This window comes from Xiphophorus hellerii, chromosome 23 (assembly GCF_003331165.1).
Source record: "Xiphophorus hellerii strain 12219 chromosome 23, Xiphophorus_hellerii-4.1, whole genome shotgun sequence".
NCBI lineage: Eukaryota > Metazoa > Chordata > Actinopteri > Cyprinodontiformes > Poeciliidae > Xiphophorus > Xiphophorus hellerii.
The window spans coordinates 14,401,111-14,421,776 of NC_045694.1; the positions used below are offsets into that span (position 1 = coordinate 14,401,111).

Here is a 20,666-nt window from a genome sequence, read left to right on the forward strand (position 1 = left end):
GGGGATGGTGTGCTGCTGACCTCTACTCGGGACGTTGTGGGCCGGTGGGCAGAGTACTTCGAAGACCTCCTCAATCCCACCAACATGCCTTCCATTGATGAAGCTGAGCCTGTGGACTCTGGGTTGGGCTCTCCAATCTCTGGGGACGAGGTCACCGAGGTGGTTTATTTATTTATTTATTTTGAACATGATAGAAGTATAAAATCACACACAGATTTGTGTCACATAAATTTGTACCACAATAATCTTAACATGCTTGAAAAGGAGTAGGAAGAAGTAAGAAACTTATGAACTCCTACCCCTTAAACTCAGTATTTTCAAATGGACCCTCATTATTAAAGCAAATAATAAAAATAAACAAAGGTTAATCAATTTTCCATTTCATTTAGGTTTACACATGGCTAAGTATATACACACACACACACTCATGCGTTAGCCTCAACAATCACTCTATATCTTGTGAAAATGACCTAATTATATTTCAGTCTGGAGAGACTCAGGTGGAGAAAGACAGCGATTAAAAAGGTTTATTGACGTATATGAATTTTGCGCTCGGGCCCTGGCTGAGGACATCAAGCTGTGAATTGCCACATGCCCTCCGACGCAGGTCCTGTCTGCTCTTAACCTCCAAACTAAACACAACACCTCCCACCTGCCTGGAAACTTCCTGACAGATAATGAGGTGACACATTTTGGTCAGGTCTTATGGTACAAACACTCTCACACACCGTATTGATCCGACCAGTTGCCTTCCAGTCCCTCAACCCAATTATCATGTCTGTGAACAAACTCGTACTTCCTCTGGGCAACAGAACTGCATAGTTTAACTTATAACAGAACAATGTTGGAGCTCAACCGTCTCATTGTTTCTGCCAGGAGGGCCTCTCGGAGGTGGATAAGAAAAAACAACATTTCAGGACTGAATGAAGAGGCTGGGAACAAAAGATTAAAAACATGAGAAGGCTTCTGGCAAGAAGAAAAGAAAAACGAAAATAAGCAGTGGTGTGCAGGTGATTAAGTGGGAAAAAAGAGCAACTTGTGCCACAGGTGGGATTTTGTTTTTTACAGGAACAGCTATAGCATAATATCTCTAAATCTATTTAAAATCAGTATGTTATTGTTTGGTGACAGAGAGTGCACTACTAAAAAAACAAAAAAAGATTTCAGAAGGGTTCTTTTTCGTGCAGAAGAAACAGCAGGTACTCTAGCACCTCCTAGTGTCTATCTGTGTAAGTTTCTGACAATAAATGCCTGACACATGTTGAAGGTGTCATGGAACTCATAGTTTAATATCTCAAATAAAGCAGAAAAAATACAACTTTCCCAATGATACACAAGTAGTCAACAGAAAACAGCAATCTAAGTCTGAAATATTTACACCTGCTTACATTCAAAATGTTTTTTTAGCACAATCAAAATCAAGTGTTCCATAAACGTCTACTTCCCTATGAGCTTAGCATATGTGTGCTCTTCATCAAATATCACAGTGTCAAAAAGAAAACAAGTGAAAATGTAAACAATGTTCTGGCTACAGAGGGAACAGCTTCAAATTGTAACTTAAGTGCGCTACATTATCTCATTCTTCAGCAAAATCCACAGAAAAAAAAAAGGTCCAGTTAAATCCAAAAAACTGCTGCTGCTGGCGCTGGTGTTCACTGTCGAGGCAGTTCGACCCCCCGCTGGGTGTCACAGCCCAACACCTCCAGGCGGAGGGCGATGTCGTTGACCCAGCCCCGTGGATGGATACGGAGGTAGCGGGCGAACAAAGGAGGCTCGAAAACTGTGAAAACTTCCTCATCCGGATCGTTGTTGCCTGTGAAGATCTGATGAGGAAAGGGAAGAGCAAGAAGTCAGGAAACAGCACAGAAAGATGGCATTTATCATGTCAGTGCATGCAGTTCCTCAGAAAAATACTCTCAGCTCTTGAAGTTTCTCTCATTTTGTCTCATTACAGACACAGAACAGAAAAACATAAAACAGTGCATCATTGTGAAACTGAAGGAAAATGATGAAGCTGCACATTGTTTTCAGCCACCCTGAGTCAATGTTTGTAACACTTCTTTCTTCTTTCTTTTCTTCTTTGGGAAATAGCTCAAACTTAAACAGACTGGATGAAAATTGTACTTGAACATACAATTTTCAAGACCCAGCAGATATTTTCTACTTGATTCAGGTCTGGACTCTTACACATGAAGATGGATTGATGAAAAAAAGAAACTGCATTGTATTTCTGGGTGGCTGCCTAGGCTTGTTGTACAGGTTGAAGATGAGATTTGAAATTTTAGTTTTCCACCACAAATAGTAATTTGCACGCAGAGCAAAATATTAAATTTTGGCATCTTCTTTCACATGTTTGCTGTTACCCCTGCATGACCTCTCTTCACACGTTTCAAATTTAAATCCATGTATAATTTTCCTTCCACTCCACTACTTTTTGTTTTTCTAAAATCCCAATGAAATGCAAAATGTTTCTGCTTGTAAAGTCGTAAAAGCTCCTGTGGTATTAATACTTTTACATGACACTGTATACTAATTTAATCGCAAAGACCAAAGCATGTGGAAATAGTCTTTATTTTTTCTTTTGCCACCCATCCAAAGATGTAGTTCAACATTTTTCAAAACCCACACTAGCGCTGCAAAAAAACTGGGTTGACTCACCTACTGGCAGTCTCGGCTCTGATTCACTGAATAGCTGAATAAATATTAGAGTTGAGAAATGTGCAGAGTCTGCCTGGCAGCTGTGACGCAGACTTGAGTGTAAATGGAAACCGTTTGTGAATTCTTTTGCACACCTTTTCTCTCTGGGAGCTCTCCTCCAACACGCTGCTCCAGGAATGTCGGTCCTGACTGAATGTGACCGAGAACTCTGTTACCATCATCTGGGTCAGCATCGACCGTGCGCCTTGCGTGATGATGCCTGTGATCCGTTTGGCCTTCCCCAAATCCACCTGCAGCCACTCGTGGGGGTTGTTGTTCTGAGGCAAACAAGATATTGAAGCATCTTCAGATTTCAAGAGGATATTCTCAGTGTATGATCAACAAAAGCTGGCTTTTTTGACAAAATTTCTTTTTAAATGCAATGACTTTCCACAATCAATGAAACCATAAATTTTGTTCCTGAGCATTCTTGGTAAAATGAATGCTCAGGTTTGAGATTGGTTTGTGGCTTTAAATTTAAGTTCTCCTGGTTTATGTAGTGGGATAATGATCCAAATCATAATAAAAAGCCCAGTGACTAATGGGTCAACAAACAAATCAAGGTTTTTAGATGGTCTAATCCAAGACCATCATACCACTGCTTTTAAGAAGCAGTGGTATGAACTTAAAAAAACAAGTTGTTTATTCTGGAAAACCCTCCTATGTGGCTGAATTAAAATGATTCTGGAAGAAGAGTGGAACAAAACCCATTAGTTATTACAAACACTTTATGGCAGCTGGTGCCCAGGATGGCACAATTATTGGGGTGATTACTTTTTCACATAGATCCAGATTGGCTAAGACATGAAAAAAATAATTTTGTATTTACTCAGGTTGGCTTGGCTTGATATAAAAATGTGTTTTTAGATCAAAGAAAAACTTTGTTTTATATGGAAACTTGTTGACAAAAAAGGCAAAGAAAAAAGAAACACTTCTCTATGTTCCTGCACAAACTCCAGAAAGATTAAAATACATGTCTTCTCTCAACTAGTGTTGTATAATTGTTTGTCTTGAAATATAAAAAAGATTTTGCTCACTTATATTTCTTTTTAAAAAACAACAACAAAATAATTTACTCTTAAGTTTAGAACATGGTTGTTGAGACACTGAAACATAGAAGAACAATGTTTTATCCGTGCATTATTTATTCCGCTACTCTTTACTGGCACGATGTGGAAACCGGTTGTGGACAAAAGTTTCCCCTTCACTTCCTTCGTTGTTGAAATTCTTTTGGTTTTATGCAACATTTTTACTGTTTGTTCATCTTAGCCTAGAACTATCTTCTAACCAAAGGTCGGCGCAGAGAGATTGACCTCTGTTGTTCTCCGGTGCCACAGCAGCTCAATAAGGTGCCACGAGGACAAGTCACACGCCTGCAGTTCACTTCTGGAAAGTGTTAAAACGATAAGCTGAAGAGGAGAGGAAAGAGAGGCTGAAGCCAAACATGATAACGGAGTGTGAAGAGAGAAAGGTTAATGGTCTGCTTTGAGAGCTTCACCGCTTCTTTGCCACCTGATGGAGCCCAAATGTCACCGATAATGCAGACGAAAGGTTATTGATGGATTAAAGGTCTTGAGTGTTGTCATTAATTAATTTCTTTATGCAGTGTGCAGTCGGCATGGTAATCAGTGTATACACTTATACTTCGCAAAAACGTGAACACACCTTTGGCCTCCAGGCGTTGGCTCCACCGCTCTGGTGCAGGCGAGCGAGGAAGGGGCTCCAGCTTCGCAGGAAAGACGAATGGAACGATGAGGCGCTAAAGCTGCTGTCAGGAACGCTCCCTTTCTCAAGTCCCAAAGGCAGAGAGCAGCCTGCTCACCCACACACACATAAAACATACAGGCTGAGTCATTTCTCACTTTCTCCAAGTACTAAAAAAAAGTTGAATCGACTCACTGTTCAGATCGCATCCCAGCAGCTCCAGTCGGAGAGCGGGTTTCTGCTTGTAGTCGTGTGGATGAATCCTGATGTAGCGAGCCACGAATGGTGGAGAGAAACTGTTTTCCTTTGTCTTGGAGCTGTCCAGGTTGCCACGAAACTTCTGCAGCACAGTTAGAGTAGTTTTGAATTTTTCATTGTAGTTTAGTATTATTTAGTTGTGACTTTTTGATGGTCTAATTCAGTTAGTCTTCATTAGTTTTACAGTGGATTTGCTAGTTTTTATTAATTATAATTAGTGTAAATATTAGTTTCAGTTTAATTTTTATTAGCTATGTTAGGTAGTTTTAGTTTTTTCATACTTTGGTTCATTTTTAGGTGGAGAATTCAAAAAGGTCAAAGTATAGTGTTGTCATGACTATGCTCGTCCTTAAACATCAGTTGGGTAATGTATATTCAACAGAAGAAACAATTTTCTAAAAATGAATTAAATTATTGTCAAACAACCAACTGACTCTGGCATTTTATCCCGACATTTGCAGTCATCATGTAAGAGCCAAAAATGTCAGTTTGAACGTTGTATATTATTGTGTATGCCTTTTGTATATTTAGATATTTTCTTTACAATAAGGTTTTATTTTAGTATGTGTTTTGTAGAAAAGCGCCACCTAACGGACATAATTGAAAACATGAAAAGTGCTGCGTCACTTAGTTCAGAAATAAAATTCGATGTGGTGTGGTCAACTAAGCCCTACACAGTTTTTGACCGTTAAAATGTGGAATGCTGTGCAAGACTGAAGAGTTCTTATGTAATGTCTGCTCGAAGAAAAGTAAAGTTCGTCGTTCATCAGACTTTGTGTGGACTAGTAAGTACTTTTTTAGTGTACAAGAGCATATCACCGGACAGAAACGCGTCAGCTAAGAGCTAAGCTAACGAACGTCAACAAAGAAAGAAAACTGAAGCCAATTGAACAATATAGTGGCTTTACTCCAGAACAAATAAGCAGCCACTACACATCATTTTGCGGACTCGAGTATGTGCCACTAGGAGTGTCGCAATTTGATTACAGCTGACAAACTGCATGTGCGGAAAAAAAAAAGTCACATCAGACCGAAAGGCTAATAAATAGATTAATTACACAAAACAAGGATTATTGTTGCTCTAATTTCAGTATGTTTTAGCTAGTTTTATAAACACAATATAGTTTGCCTTAGTTATTGTGTTTTCCCCATTAATTACCGTTTTTATTTATTTTAATTAACACTGCAGACTGAAGTGACCCAATTCCGACTTTTTTTGACATAATGAAACACAGTCCATTTGGATATCCGATACGTATCTGCTCTTTTCAAATGTGACCTGAATCTCAACGGTCAGAATCTCAACGGTCAGGTCGCGGTCATTCGACGTTAACTCACTGATACTCAGCAAATATCACTATTCCGCGTCCTGCAAGCGGGAAGAAAAACAACAACGATGACGGACTACAATGAGGATGAAGTTGCTAGTATGCTGGCTGCAGTCGGACAACAACTTCACATGTGTACGCTATGCTCCACCGTTAGCATTTATGTTTACTTCTGCAAACACTGAGCACTACTTCTCTTTTATGGCGGTTGGCAAAACACTATGCGTGTCGTTATTACGCTCTATACTGCGCATGCGGGACACTTTCAGGTTGTTTGCCATTCTTATTTGGAAGTATGAACAACTACGCGAAAAAAAATTCCGATTTGACAAAAAATCTGAATCGGGTCACTTCATGTTGCAGTGTGAAGGTAGCCTTAATTTCTGTTTTTTTTATTTTGTTCGTTTTGGTTTACTACAATAACCTTGGTCTCAGCACTGTTAGGCAGAGAACAGTTCAGACTAAAGGGACTATGAAGATGATAACACAGCTGTTTAGCCTTTGCTGTGATGTCGAAGGAACTGTGGACGCACCCTGGTGTTAATGGAGCTCTTTCCCCTGTAAGTGGTCCAAGTCTCTTGGTCGAGGCTGTAGGACACTTTGAAGGTGGCGGTGTAGTGGTCCCTCAGCTTCGAGCTCACCCCCTGTGTCTGGATGCCATGCAGCAGGGTGGGCCTAAGAAGATCAACCTGAAACCACAAATTATTTTACACTGACTGTTTCACAACAATACCTGAACTTTGGCTTTAAGTGTCAGGTGTAAATGCTCAGAACGTCTTACCTGCAACCACGACATAGTGCCTTTTCCCATCCAGGCGTTGTAAAAACCAGTCATATCGAGTCTTGCCAGCCTTGGCTCCCAGTTACCTGGATACAGAAACATAAACCAACATAAAGACTATAACCCCATCTTACTTCCTGATGTTTGTATTTCATAAAGCTGAGGTATTTTCTTTAGATTGACTGATTATTGTGCTAATTCTTTTGGTACTTGTCACATTAAAAAGCCTGTTGCATATAAAAGAAAAACCCAGCTGGTCTTACCGCTGTGATCTGATGCTGTAATCTGGGAGTCTTCAATCCGCCCTGATTTCATTCCCAGAGGTAAAACACATTCTGCATGTCACAACATCGAAAGAAAAGTTCAATAAAGTGCGTCAGTGTTCCTAAAATATAAAATACACACTAAACACATTTAAAGCAAACAGCATTCAGTATTTAAATTTCAGTTGTGAAATGTGTTTCAGCGTTTTGACCTTTTCTGTAACTGATGAAACTTCAGATATTACCCTGATCAATGAGGGGATTCTGGGATAACTCAACTCTGAAATTAGAGTGGACATTGATGAAGGCCATGATTCAAACATTGTAATGAAACACTCTCTGATTCATGTATTTAGCTTACTGTTCCATTCTTTTTTTTCTAATAAATAAAAATGATTTTTTAATTACCGTATTTTCCGCACTATAAGGGGCACCTAAAAACCTTCAATTTTCTCAAAAGCCGAGAGCGCGCCTTATAATCCGGTCGCGCCTTATATATGGACCAATATTGAGCCACAACAGGTCTCAGCAACTACGGTAAGCAGCCGCCGACTTCATTTTCCCCCGTAGAAGAAGAAGCGTGCGGTGCACGCTGGGTTTTGTGTAAAGACCCCAAAATGGCTCCTATTAAGAGACACGCTTGCGACGCAGAGTTGAAGCTCAAGGCGATCAGTCACGCAGTAGAACATGGGAATAGAGCAGCAGCGAGAGAATTTAACATGAACGAATCAATGGTGCGGAAGTGGATATATATTGTGATTGCACTAACTGTTTGATTTACCGTAACAGTACCAGACTGTTTTTTACGTGTTTATTGAATCGAGGAAAAGTTCCCCTCCACTATATGTTATACCTTGCTGTTGTTAAAAGATAAACTGTGTCACGAAAATACCACGTCACTTACTTTACCTCGGGAAAAATAATAAAACAGCTGTTTATTCATTTTGGGAATGAACTGGAGTTGTCAGAACGCTGGTTTGTAATCTATTAATAAAGTTTGACTGACCTATATGACTATTTTGTTGACATTCCCTTTAGCGCAGTCCCATCTAATGGATGCATAACGTAACCCCAGCCTCTACTGTAGCGTCTATTCTATGTGCCTTATAATGCAGTGCGCCTTATATATGAAAAAAGTTTAAAAATAGGCCATCCATTGACGGTGCGCCTTATAATGTGGTGCACCTTATAGTGCGGAAAATACGGTAGTTATAAGTGTAAAACTCTTATTACCATTTCCTGAACTTACTATCAGTCTGGAAAATATGGCCTATCAATTCAAATATTACACACTGTGATATATAGCAAATCAGGCATTTATTCCTGATAAATGCCTCACTTATCAGACACTTCCCAGAAAATTTCAATTTTATCTAAGCCTGATGAAAAAGACAGGACCTCAAACAACAAGTATTTCTTTAGTCAAGTTAGAACAATTCTGACATCTATGGTACAAACAGAACCATAGATGTCAGCATAAAAATATCAAGGATTCAAAAACACTAATGACAAATCACAAAAACAAACAAAAAATGCTGAAGTTTGGGGAGTTTTTCTTATAGATATGCATGTCCCAGGAATCTTAATACACATCTCAGGCTAGACACAGTAACACAGTACAATTAAAAAGCATCCAATTCAATCAGTACTTCTGTCAGTAGGACATGTGTGCACCTACTCGGATCATAGACCAAGAGTTTGGCTCTCATCCCAGCCAGCTGGTATTCGCCGATGGTGCACTCCACTAACCATGTCCCAACCGTGGGGGGTTTCATCTCCACCGTCCCAAAAACACCTTCAGGAATGAGAACAGAGCAATGAGTGAGACAGAGAAAGTTATGGACAGTTCATGTTACATAGAAATGTATTTATTTCTTAATAATTAATTAATCTTGACTATTACCGTATTTTCCGCACTATAAAGCGCACCACATTATAAGGCGCACCTTCAATGAACGGCCTATTTTTTAAACTTTTTTCACATATAAGGTGCACCGGATTATAAGGCGCACTCTCGGCTTTTGAGAAAATTGAAGGGTTTTAGGTGCGCCTTATAGTGCGGAAAATACGGTAGTTTTTACAGACCAGATGTTTTATTGTTTTTTTATTTAGACTTTGATTAATTTTATGCTACTGTTTATTCATAAGTTAGCATTCAGTGCTTGCCAAAATAGTTTAAAACAGTTTGGATGGTTTGGACGGCACCAAGAGTCGGCAACATCAAAACAACCACAGTAAGTACAGTACAGGTGCACCACAAAGTTGGTTGGTGCCTATATCCAGAAGTCATTGGGCATGTGCTTGGGTACAGTCTGGACAGTACGCTTGTCCATCAGAGGCCAACACAGAAGCAAAAAGGCCAAACAACCAAAGGACAATTTAGAGAGACCAGTTAACTTTACTGTCAGGCTTTTGGACTACGGGAGGACGTTGGAGTCCCTAGAGAGAACCCACACATGCAAGGGAACAACAACAGAACTCCAGACTATCACTATTGATCATAAAAAGAAATCAAGAAAGTCTGGCCCCCTTCTAGGGAAAGTATGGATACAAATGTGTGTTTGAGTGTGTGTGCTTTTACCTGGAAACAGGTTGAAGACACCCATACGATGTTCTTGTTTAGCATGGACAGTGAAAGGTAAACCATGGAAGTGAACAGCATGGTACTCCCTGTCGCCTCCAACATTAAGAAGGTGCCACCTCACTGGCTGATGCTGGGCCACAACCAAACCAGGAAGAGTCTCGGCCACATAGCCATTTATGGCTAAGGAAAAACATTCATTGCTTTTGTTAATGGACTCATTACCGAGCAGAAAAAGCAAGATTTACAAGAAACACAATGAGTTACCTGCAAACTTATTGCTGGTGTGGTACCAGGGATCCTGTGTGTTGGCCTGACAGGGGGGAGAGCAGTACCTCAGCAGGTTCTCCTCATGGTACCAGCTTTTAGTTTCATCAAAGGTGTGGAAGAGCAGGGAGAAATCCTGGATGTCTGGTTGCATATTGAGGTTATTCTGCCATTTGTAAGTCTGCAAGGTTCCAGACTTACAGATCACAAGTGGACCAATCAGACCAGAGTGAAGGTCCCTCTCCTGTATGAGACAAAGAAATTAAGCGAGAATGTTTGCTACATGAATCAGTTTTTGAATGTGTCAGTAACACAGCAGCAGACCTTGTCCACAGTGGAGTAGTAAGCTCCAGTCTTGCAGTTAAACTCAGGATCAGAGGGTCCTTGTTTCTCACTAATTTTCCAGTTGTAAGTCCGGGTCTGTCCTGGAGGAACAGGTTCTCCAGGAATACCAAAGGATGCACTGCTCTGTGCGGGGCTAACATGCTGATTGCGGTCATACACTCCATGAAGATGAAGGGAGTAGGGTCTCTTGGCATTGTTCTTAAAGGTCACCTGAGTTAGGACACGGCATAAATGAGAAACATTAGATTTGACTTCATAATCAGAGGTATTTGTACTCTGGTAATTAACAAAATTTACCTATTTTCTATGACAAATCACAAACAAGCAGGAAGAAGAGGACCCGGAAAAACTTTTCTTATGCTTCTTTCCTTACAGAGGAAGAAACTCACTGTGAGGAGATCGTTAACTTCAGTTCTGATGACAGGTCCAATGATTCCCAAGTGTTCTTCAAGCTCTCCTCTGTTGATGGGCTGCTTGAAGTCTTTATCCACGTAAGAGCGATACACCACCTTCGTATAATGAGGAAGGAACTTCCTCATCCCCCGACGCATCTCTCTGATTTGAGGAAAATGAAGTATTAAGAACTGCTGTTTCAGCGAGTGAGAAGAATCATTGTGTCTGTTCTCTTGTAGAACCACCTTTCACAGCAATTCCAATTACAAGTCTGCAAAGTTATGTCTCTACTAGCTTAACAATTCTAGACACTCATACACTACTTTGCAAAAATAGCCCAAGTTTGGTCAGACTTTTATTCCCACCTGGGTTTAATGAATTGATTTGGTGTTTTGATGCCATAATCCCATGTGATTTCATCTGCGGCAATGTAGTAATTACGGGGTTTGGTTTCTCCAGAGCGCGGACCAACTGCACCCGTGCCAAATATTTCAGATGAACCGTTCACCTGTTGAAACAGTTAAACATTTATAGCAGTGAAGCAGAAGGTTTGGATTCTCCTGAATAAGACAAAAACTAAACATGTGTACCTCACTGTTGTAGTCATCATACTCAAAGGACAGATTGACCTCTGTTGTGTTGCCATCAGTGAAGTTGTATTCCAGATCCAACAGATCATCTAAAAGACCCTCAGATTCAGAATAGATGTAGTTTTCACCCATCTCCTCAACTGGAGAGATTAAGTTTTCAGAGCGGACCTGTTGACTTTCTGATGCATCACCATTTAGTGTGATGTCATTGTTCTCTGTCCAGTTCCCACCAGCCTCTCGTTTCTGTCTCCCACCTCTGTTTAGTTCTGCTTTAGTCAGATTTTCAGGAGTTGCCCAGCCCCCATCTCTGTCTACTTCTTCCAGGACATCTTCTGGGATTCCCACCTCTGAGGGAACTTGTTCCCTTTTTACTGACGCTGCCGGCACTCTCTTCAGCTGACACAGGCCATGTGCATCTTCGCCCAAAGTTACATTTTGACCAACTGTGTTGTTGGCGACAGGTTTTTTGCACACTCGAACCAACATTGTGCCATTCTGAGGTCTCAAGCCCCTCGGTTGCAAAAGTGCTTTGTCCATATATTCAGAGATATCTTCATCCTCATCGCGGTCGACCAGAGAAAACTCTTTGCAGACACGGACAGTGTAGCGGATGGTCATTCCCCGACTTCTAAGCTTGCTGTCAAAGGCACTTATCTCCCACTCACCTGGAAGAGAAAGTCAGGATGTAGTGCTATGCAGCAGTATTCAGACCTTAAACTTTTTTAATATATATATTTTCACATTTTAACCAAAAATTTAATATATTTTACTAGGATTTTATGTAAAGCACCCATGAGCTTATGACTGTGAAGTGAAAGGAAAGAATACATGGTTTTCATTGATAGCAATATGAAGAGGTTCATTAGGGACTCTGGATGAGCTGCAGAGATCCACAGCTCAGGTGTGAGGATCTGTTAATTGGACAGAAATTATTTGTGTATCTCACAAATCTGGACTTTATGGAGATGAAACTTTCTGTTTAACGAATGAAAGTGAAAATTGAAGCAGGATGCAGGTCACTTTTTGTGAAATCATAGGTCCAAGCTATTTTCAGTAAGAAATGGTTGGACCAACAATAAATGTTCAATTTATTGTTCTACAATAAATTGAACATACTGTAAATTTTAATTAACAGTATGTTAATTCAAATTTAACATAGTGTAATAATTCTTTGTGTTTTTAATGAAAAGTAGACACATCTTTTGGCATGTGTGCCAAACACGTGTATTGATTTTTGGTCCAAATAGCTGGTTTAGATCAAAGCATACTGATGTGATAGAATGGCCCAGTCAAAGTACAGACGTAAATCCAATTGAGAATCTGTGGTAAGACAAGAACATTAATGCTCACAGACACTCTCCATTCAATCTCACTGAACTTAAGCTCTTGTATAGAATATGCATAATAACGTTCAGACTCTACATGTGCAAAGCTGTAGCTCTAACCACAGCAGATTATTGTTCTACAAAGTATGGACTCAGGTGACTATATAAAAATGCCTGCTCCCCGTTTATGATTCTATTTGCTAAAGATTATTTTCCATTTCTCAGTTATGTGTTACTTTGTCTTGATTTATCGGTAAAATCCCAAAGAAATACATTAACGTTTATAGTTATAACTGATAAACCTGTATAAAAATTGTTGATAAGAACTGATAAATGACTCCATGTTGTCCAAACCTTATATTTCAATCCACGCTTTATGAAATGTAGAGTATTTAGAAGTATTGTGTTGGTCATGGGATACATCTGAATGGCAACTCCCATCACTCCAAATACAGTTATGTATCGCCAATTAAACTAGAATCTCTGAACCCATTCATGTTAGGAACGTGGTGTAAATGTGAGCTTTTTCCTCACCGATCACTTCTGCCTCCATGGGAATAGTTACAGCCGTCATGGGGAAGAGGGTGAGAACAGACTGGTAGAGGCCTTGGTACTGAAACAGGTTTCCGGTGAAATAGACGGAGAGGAATTCACTCTGGGTTCCCACGTTGGCCACGTGCCAGAAGGAAACATCCGTCTGACACATGACAAACTGACGCCCGCTAAACATGGTGCCGTTTATACCTGCAGGGGGAGGCACATTCAAAGTACAAGTTTTTGTTTTCACACTATCCACTAAAAATGGTGGAAAAATCTAAAGAGGCAAAAAACAAATGCAAACATGTTGAACTCACTGTAGATGACATTGGACTCATAGAAGTCGGGGTCTGTGGTGTTGTAGGAGCTTTGAGTTGACCTCTTCATGTTTTCCTTAAAGTACCAACTTCTGTTTTCATCAAACACAGCAAATATGAGACTTTGCTTCTGGTCGGGGCCCAGCTTCAAGGAATGAGCAAACAAAAAAGCGTTACAGCCAATAGTACACAGTAAGGAGAGCATGTGTCTGGCGCTTTTGTCATCTCACCAGATTTCCTCTGCGGTCAATAGCGTTGGGCTTGCAGATGAGTAGGGTCCCCACCAACCCAGAGGCCAGGTCCTGCTCTGGGGAGATGGTGCTTTGATACAGCTGAGTCAGGCACTGGGGGTCTCCATCCAAAGGTCCGTCATCTGAAGTTAGCTTCCAAGTGTAGACAAACGTCCTGTTGGGTGGAACTCCCAATGTACGCAGGTCACGCAAAGCAGCTGTTTAGAGAGATTTGAGCAGGTTGAAGAAAAACTGATACTAATGAGAAGATCTTCAAAGATTTATGAGATTCTGTAATTTTATGGAGCTGTTCAGGATTTTGGAAGTAAGTCATAGGTACTGATAACCTGTCTTAGAAATTTTAAATGATCAAAACGTTATTCAAAGTTAAGCTTTTTGATTGGTGTTCACCTGTTTATTTTATAAGTAAATGTTTACTATGCATATATAAACCAGACAATCATGGATTTGCAGAAATAGGTGAATAATTTACAAATTAGCAGAATAGAATCATCTGTCAGTAACTATGATTGATTACTAAAATAAACAGATATCTACTTAACATTAATGAATATGGACATGGTTATATGATTTGTTAAATGCAATGTCATGAAAGCAAAAACAAGTTACAAATAAAAAGACAGGGAGCTCAAAGAGATATTATTTTAACAGGGACTAGCACTTAAAATTATCTTACTGAAATTTGGGGACAGATTTAATTTAGAGCTTATTGATTTATGGCACAGCCAAATAACATTTTTAAAATTATATTTCGGGTTTCATCTGATTTTCTCCATTGATACACTGCATTGTAAATAGTCTAGCTTTTGTAATGTTCAATATACATGCAATGCATATTATTGTTGTTGCTGTTGTTAATCTTGTTTCTTATGTATTGTTTTCTTTAACACTTTGACTTTTGGTGTGACCGATTATATCTGTTGCTTCTGTTACACCTGCATTTCACAATAAAGGCTCATTCTATTCTATTCTATTCTAAATTCACCCTCGATATGCCCCTGTGAGAATTTGCCACTCTGGTGGTTTCTGTGATTGCAGCAGAATCACACTTCCTCCTTTCCCCTGGGGCGTTACTGCTAACACAAACTTGCATCAGCACCAAGCGGAAATCCAGAACATGAGGACATCTCTTTTATTCTCCACTAACACAGTGAATGCAGATTTCTTTAGAGCTTAGTCTTACTATCATTGTATCCCGGTCCTGGAACGATCTCGGTGAGGCCATTGGGGTAGATATTGAAAGGGCGACTGGCTAAGTTTCTAAAAGCAATCTGGAACAAATCAACAAAAGGCAGATAAATAAAAAAAAATCCCAAACAGAGCAGATTGTTAGCATGCACTAATCAAACTTTCAAACAACTCACAGAGATTTGATCATTGACTCTTCCTTTCAGCAGGGGACCCAGCAGAGTCCGAGAGGGATTCTTCCTCACAGTGAAGGAGCCATCTGTGTATTCAACATACACAACCTTCTTATATGTGTAGCCAAGGTGATGGGGAGAAGAAGGCAAATATCTGGACTGTAGTTGACTGATAAGAAGAAAAAGAAGGGAACAATCCATTTAGCAATAAATATTTATGCTTTTCCCTTTTTCCTTCCACATTTCCTCACCTGTCTGTAGGTTTCAGATGAGGAGCATAGTTCCAGGTGACTTCCTCAGCAGCAATATAGTGGTTTAAGACCTGGAGGCTCGGTCCTCCGCCGGATCTGGGTTGGACTTGTGGCTTCTTTATTGGAGATTGTTGTATGTCGAACACATAATCATGGTCGAGATCCTCTTCTTTAACTTTGCGCAGTTCCTTGGTGACGGGTTCTGGGCATTTCTCCACCGTAAACAATGCATTCATGCCATCTATGAAACAGTTAATGTTGGTTATTCCAAACTTAATGAGTTGTGATTATATTCTAATAAGGTAAACTGATTTTTTTCTGTTCTTTACCATATCGATGAGCATGGATCTGACAGCTGATGAGGAACTGGCCCTTGGTTGCCGGTCTCATTTCTGCAGTGATGAATGTCATTGGAGTCACTTCCACAGTGACTTTACGATGGGTCAGCACCTGGAAATAAACAATTCATAATACATAGATTTTATTTAGATATTGGACTCAACTAACCGTTAGAATAAAAACTTTAGACAAAATGATAAAAAACTACTTTCTAGATAACCTTTTAGCCAAATAATTTAAGCTTTTAGTTTAAGCTTGATATCACCAGTGAACCTCAAAAGTTCTGGAGCCCAAGCCGGCTTTATGTAAAAGTTGCCGGATGTTTGTAGTTCTGATTTCCACAAATTTAAAAGCAAAAACATGGCTAATAAATAAGGAATAACTTGTGTTGCATTAACCCTTTTTTAAGGGTTAATGTTTTTTTTTGTGTGTGTGAAAATGAGATATAAGAAATAAAAAAATGTCAGTCTGAATCAGATAGATAGTTTTTACCATATTTATTTACAATAAAAATTGGAGCAATGGGTATGTATTGCTTTGAACTGATGCCTCAAAATAAAATTTGGTGCAACATTTTCATAAAACCCAAATAACTTTTTTTATTGGAGAAAAAGTTACATTTCTTCCTTCCATTTCACATTAAGTTTTCATAATGTGTGAAAAATCTTAAGAGGTTTGAATGTTTTTCCAAGGAACTATAAATGTATTTGTATATTGTCCCTCCAGGCAGCCATCCATAGCAGGTCCAGCCTGTTCCAGGAGTTCACAAGCCAATTCAAACATGACCTAGTATAAATTAAGTTGTCCCAGCAGACTGAGTTCTTTTGAACAAAAGCTAAGGAGGAGTTTATTATGCAGTATAACTTCTGTTTATAAATGCAATTAATCAATATCTGTTTGGAAATTCGTACATCATGTTTAAACTTGCAAAGTCTCTACAGATACGTGGAAAAAAGGACACACAACATCAATAAGCTAGCACAGAGGTTGAAGTTTCAACCATCTTTAAGATTTAAGGACAAAATCAAATTAATATCTAATTCTCATGAAAAATTAGATGGGATCCATAAGTGCAATAAAATTGTCTGTTCTATTTTAAATGGTTCCACCATTAAAGCAAACAAATCCTTATGTTATCCTATTTTAACATATGTTACAGACAAGAGTGGTAATGACGAACTGATTAGACAGTAAAATAATTTAAGGATTCATCCTTTATGGGAAACACCTTGCTTTATTATTATTATTATTATTATTATTATTATTATTATTATTATTATTATTATTATTATTTTCACATTTTAAAGCTGCCTGTAGAAAGAAGAGCTCCACTAGGGAATTGTTTTCAGAGTTCTCCGGTTTCTATGTGCAGCCAACAAAGATGCTGTTATGCTCTTGGATGAACAAACACAATCTCACATATAAAGGTCATCTTTCTCTTTGGCTACATCATGCAGTTCTTGACAGAAATGCCAGAAGGAGTTCTGCTAGACCTCCAACACTGCAGACCTGAAGCATTTCCTGAGCGCCCTGCAAGCATCTTATCTGGCAGACGTCCCTGACCGCTCTGCTGTGATTGCCTCTTATCTGAAGTCTGTTTACCTGCAGTGTGTGACCCTGGAAGCGAATGGAATGGATTTCTGGAGTAGTGCCCAACCCGATCATATGCCAAGACACCAGGTCATTACCCTGACACATTGTTAATCCTGCACATAGACAGAGACAGATTCAGTGTAAACACTGAGCAAAGCATTGGACGTGCTTAACATTTCAGCATGCATGTATGCAGCAAAGTCTTCTGCGGTGTGTTAGGCAGCTTACCAGGTAAAGTGGCGTTGATGTATCCATTGATGGTGTGGTATTCCTTCCTGCCATCGCTTCTCCTGAACTTCTCCTTGCTCGTCCTCTCCCCCACCTGTCCATACCAGCTTTTTGTCTCATCGAACACGGCAAACAGAAGGACAAATGCTGGGAGTCTCCTCTGGCCGTCCTCTGTGAAAGCTCCTGATGCAGGATTTTAAAGTTAAATGACTTATTTGGTGAAATATCCAGATTTTAAATCTGAAATAAAGCATTTGACTCTTTCTAAACTACCAGCTTCTGTGAATGAGGAGTACTTTATGTATTTTTATGAATAATTTCCTGCGGCTCACTGACTTGATTTACAGATGAGCAGGGCGCCGATGAGTCCGGAGTTCATGTCTCGCACCGTGTCCACCTGGGAGGAGTACGAGTATGTGAGGCAGTCAGGGTCACTGATGGTCGGGCCGTCACTGAAGCTGATGTCCCAGACGTACTCATAATATCCGCCGGGCTGGACGGCATCATCCTCCTTCTCCTGACCAGCGGTGGAGTCATCATATCCAGCTCCTGGAAAGAGAGGATATTGCATGAGTTGTTTTAGCTACCAAGGTGGATCAAAAGAGTAAAAGCTGCTCCCACTAAAAGCCTAAAGATAGGAGAACAAAAATGGATGAAAAAAAATGTCAGGAAGTAATTAAAGTTCTTTGGGAAGCAGTGACTCACAGCAAAAACATTAATCAGACAAATGGACATCAAAACAGCTGAAAATGTTCTTTTTTTTCATCAACTTTAAAATGATCCAGTGTGATAGAATATAAAAATAGTAAAGGCAGAATGCTTCTGAATAGGCTAAACCCCAAACATGACAAAAGCAGCTTTTCAGATTATAAAGTCACTTATTGGAATGGAGCTGTTTGCAGGAAGTGATGCTTCGGGACGTTTAGCAGCATTAGAGTCTAATCCAGTGCTGTCTGCGAATGGGATTAACTATGAAGCGCCACACGTGGGTACAAGATTCTCATAAGAGGCAGAGAGATGAGCAGTTTGGCTTCCGCAACCCGCAAAAGATCTGCACACATGAGATAATAGTGACCGTTGTTCTCTGGCACTTCTTGAGAATCAAGACGGGTTTTTTTTTTATGGGGGTTCCTATTCATTGGAAGCATTTTTTCACAGTTTATTGATAATAATATAAAAACTGCTTCGTTTATTACACGTCAAGTTCCTTAAAAAGGGAAACTACTACGTAGTGACTCAAACTTTTAAATAATCCCACATGGTAATGTAACTCACTGGAACAGTAAGCAGTCAGTTTGCAGCTATTTCTGTCTGAGTTTTCCATTTCCTCATCTGCACTGCAACAGGACTTTAAATCTTACCATGAGTCAACCACCTGAGTCAATGTCTTGCTCATTATTTGACCCCGGAGAGGGGAATGCTGCTCACTAATGTTTTACCCACGTTGCTGTGCTCCAGGAGCAACTTTGCGGAAAAGAAATGCTGTGTATTTTGGTGGCTTACCTTCTGACTGCTTCCAGTAGGTGATCCCCACAGGGCTGATGCTGTAGGGCTGAGACGCCAGGTTTTTGAAGTGGATCACCACTCTCTCCCCAGCCTGGGCCACAATCACTGGGCCCTGAATACCTGCCATCACATAATATGAGATGATGTAATTTTAACATTTTCAAACAGATATGATGTTTGTTCATGTGAAAAAGTAAGTTTATGCTAGATTCAGCAACAGCGTATGAGGGAGGAGGGACAATCTTCTTCGTATTATTATTATTACTTATATTATTATAGTAGTAATATATAGTATAATCATATATTGTTTGAATGTATGAGAGGAAATAAGAAATATTGATGGATTGCAGCATTTATTGCTTTATAATTAATAGCATATTAAAATGCTTTATTGTTGTCTCTTGATAAGAGTTTTCCTCCCTCATTTTTGGCTCCAAGCCCTCAAGTAATATCAGGCGTACATGATAATGTTAGGAGAGTGGCAGAATTTTAAAATGTTTGACTTTTGTTAAATTTTTAAAAATATACATACATGTGTGTCAGCATATCAAAATCAGCTGCTTTGTATGACGATGCGTACCTATGGACTATTGATTTTTCTTTTAAATAATTAGATAATTAAAAGAAATCTAACTACATTTCCATTTTCACAGTCAATTTAATAAAATTCCTGAAATTCTGTGATAGCTTTTGGTTTGGTGCGACACCGCAGAATTATTAATGCTCTTCCATTCACAAAGCTTTCAAGAAGCACCGCTTGCTATATTCATTCATCCATCCATTCATTCATTATGTTATTGACAAGTTTCCTGCCGTCATTAAGTAAGTGTAAATGAAAGTGTGCACCACCCACCTGTCCAGGCTGGTCTCGGTCTGGGGACAGTGAATGTAGCATCTGTGTACTCCCTGTAAACTGCCTTGATGTATTTTTGAGGAACGGTTTTGAGGTTTCCTCTGAAGAAAATTAAGAATTAGTTAGCTATAAGACAAACTTAGGATCAAAGTACTGTACTACACTTTTTTCTCTGATCATTTAGATGAAACTGACCGCAGATTTGCTTGCCTTTGCTCGGACGCGCGGCCCCCATCGTCCAGGTGGATGTAGTCCCATCCGATCTCCACCGCTGCTATGAAGTATTCCCTAACAGCGTCCTGTTGGGCCTCCCCGGCGGAGCAGCAGAGGAGGAGCGGCAGCAGGAGCAGCGGCTGTGTCCTCATCCCTTCTGTGTGCGCACCTGTTAGCTCCACTTCAACGTCCCGGTGTGAAACACTAACCAGGCTCTGCTGCGCCTCCTCTGGGCTCCGATATTTAAGGGAGGAGGGAGGAGAGGAAGGTCAAGAAGACGGTGAAGGGAGAGCACGTGGGCGAGGAGCACGCAGCCGTGACATCGCATTAGTTTTTCTGGAAGATGAGTTTGTGTTGGAGACGCCATAGCAATAAAACTCACTTGTAGCTGCACTCTGGCCATCAAAATGACGGGGTTATAGCTGGAGGTTGAACAAATGATAAGCTATTTATGAAACAAAGCATAAATAAGATGTGTATTTATCTATTTATGAAGTTATTTATCCACTCAGAAAAAAGGCTTCACTTTAAAATGTTAACGTTAACTGAGTTTTTTTTTATATTACAAACAAACATAGTTGAAATTAGGCAGAAAAAGAGAAGTCAGCAACATTAAAATAAGTTAATCTCTTTCAGGACTCCATTTGAGCATCTTTGATCGTTCAAAACATGGTTTACATATACT

The 20,666-nt window shown here is 39.7% G+C and overlaps 1 protein-coding gene across 2 annotated transcripts; it reads right to left on the reverse strand.

Annotated features, from left to right (window-relative positions):
• Positions 1-1,261: 1,261 nt before the first annotated feature.
• f8 (coagulation factor VIII, procoagulant component) lies at positions 1,262-20,210 on the reverse strand. 2 transcript variants are annotated; one of them, XM_032554793.1, is made up of 27 exons: positions 19,979-20,210; positions 19,769-19,869; positions 18,913-19,035; positions 17,746-17,958; positions 17,410-17,592; positions 17,191-17,294; positions 15,579-15,699; positions 15,250-15,490; positions 15,002-15,167; positions 14,821-14,908; positions 13,617-13,834; positions 13,387-13,531; positions 13,067-13,276; positions 11,208-11,872; positions 10,983-11,125; positions 10,614-10,779; positions 10,204-10,434; positions 9,880-10,123; positions 9,613-9,795; positions 8,710-8,826; positions 7,032-7,103; positions 6,769-6,854; positions 6,521-6,676; positions 4,597-4,741; positions 4,363-4,511; positions 2,793-2,975; positions 1,262-1,823 (listed from the first exon to the last, which is right to left on the reverse strand). In XM_032554793.1, the coding sequence occupies exons 1-27, from the start codon at positions 20,131-20,133 to the stop codon at positions 1,653-1,655; spliced, it is 4,779 nt and encodes a 1,592-aa protein (XP_032410684.1). In that variant the 5' UTR covers positions 20,134-20,210; the 3' UTR covers positions 1,262-1,652. The 2 variants fall into 2 exon arrangements, with proteins under 2 accessions (XP_032410684.1, XP_032410683.1); XM_032554792.1 differs by having other exon boundaries at positions 19,964-20,210.
• Between the last annotated feature and the right edge of the window lie 456 nt (positions 20,211-20,666).

Excerpts from the sequence above, each read along its gene's own strand:
- f8 (XM_032554792.1), bottom strand. The coding sequence starts at position 20,133 with ATGAGGACACAGCCGCTGCTCCTGCTGCCGCTCCTCCTCTGCTGCTCC. Across the intron at positions 19,036-19,768 it reads ACCGAGACCAGCCTGGACAG|GTATTCAGGGCCCAGTGATT; the intron begins GTGGGTGGTGCA and ends ATGTGATGGCAG. Across the intron at positions 6,677-6,768 it reads GCACTATGTCGTGGTTGCAG|GTTGATCTTCTTAGGCCCAC; the intron begins GTAAGACGTTCT and ends TTGTGGTTTCAG.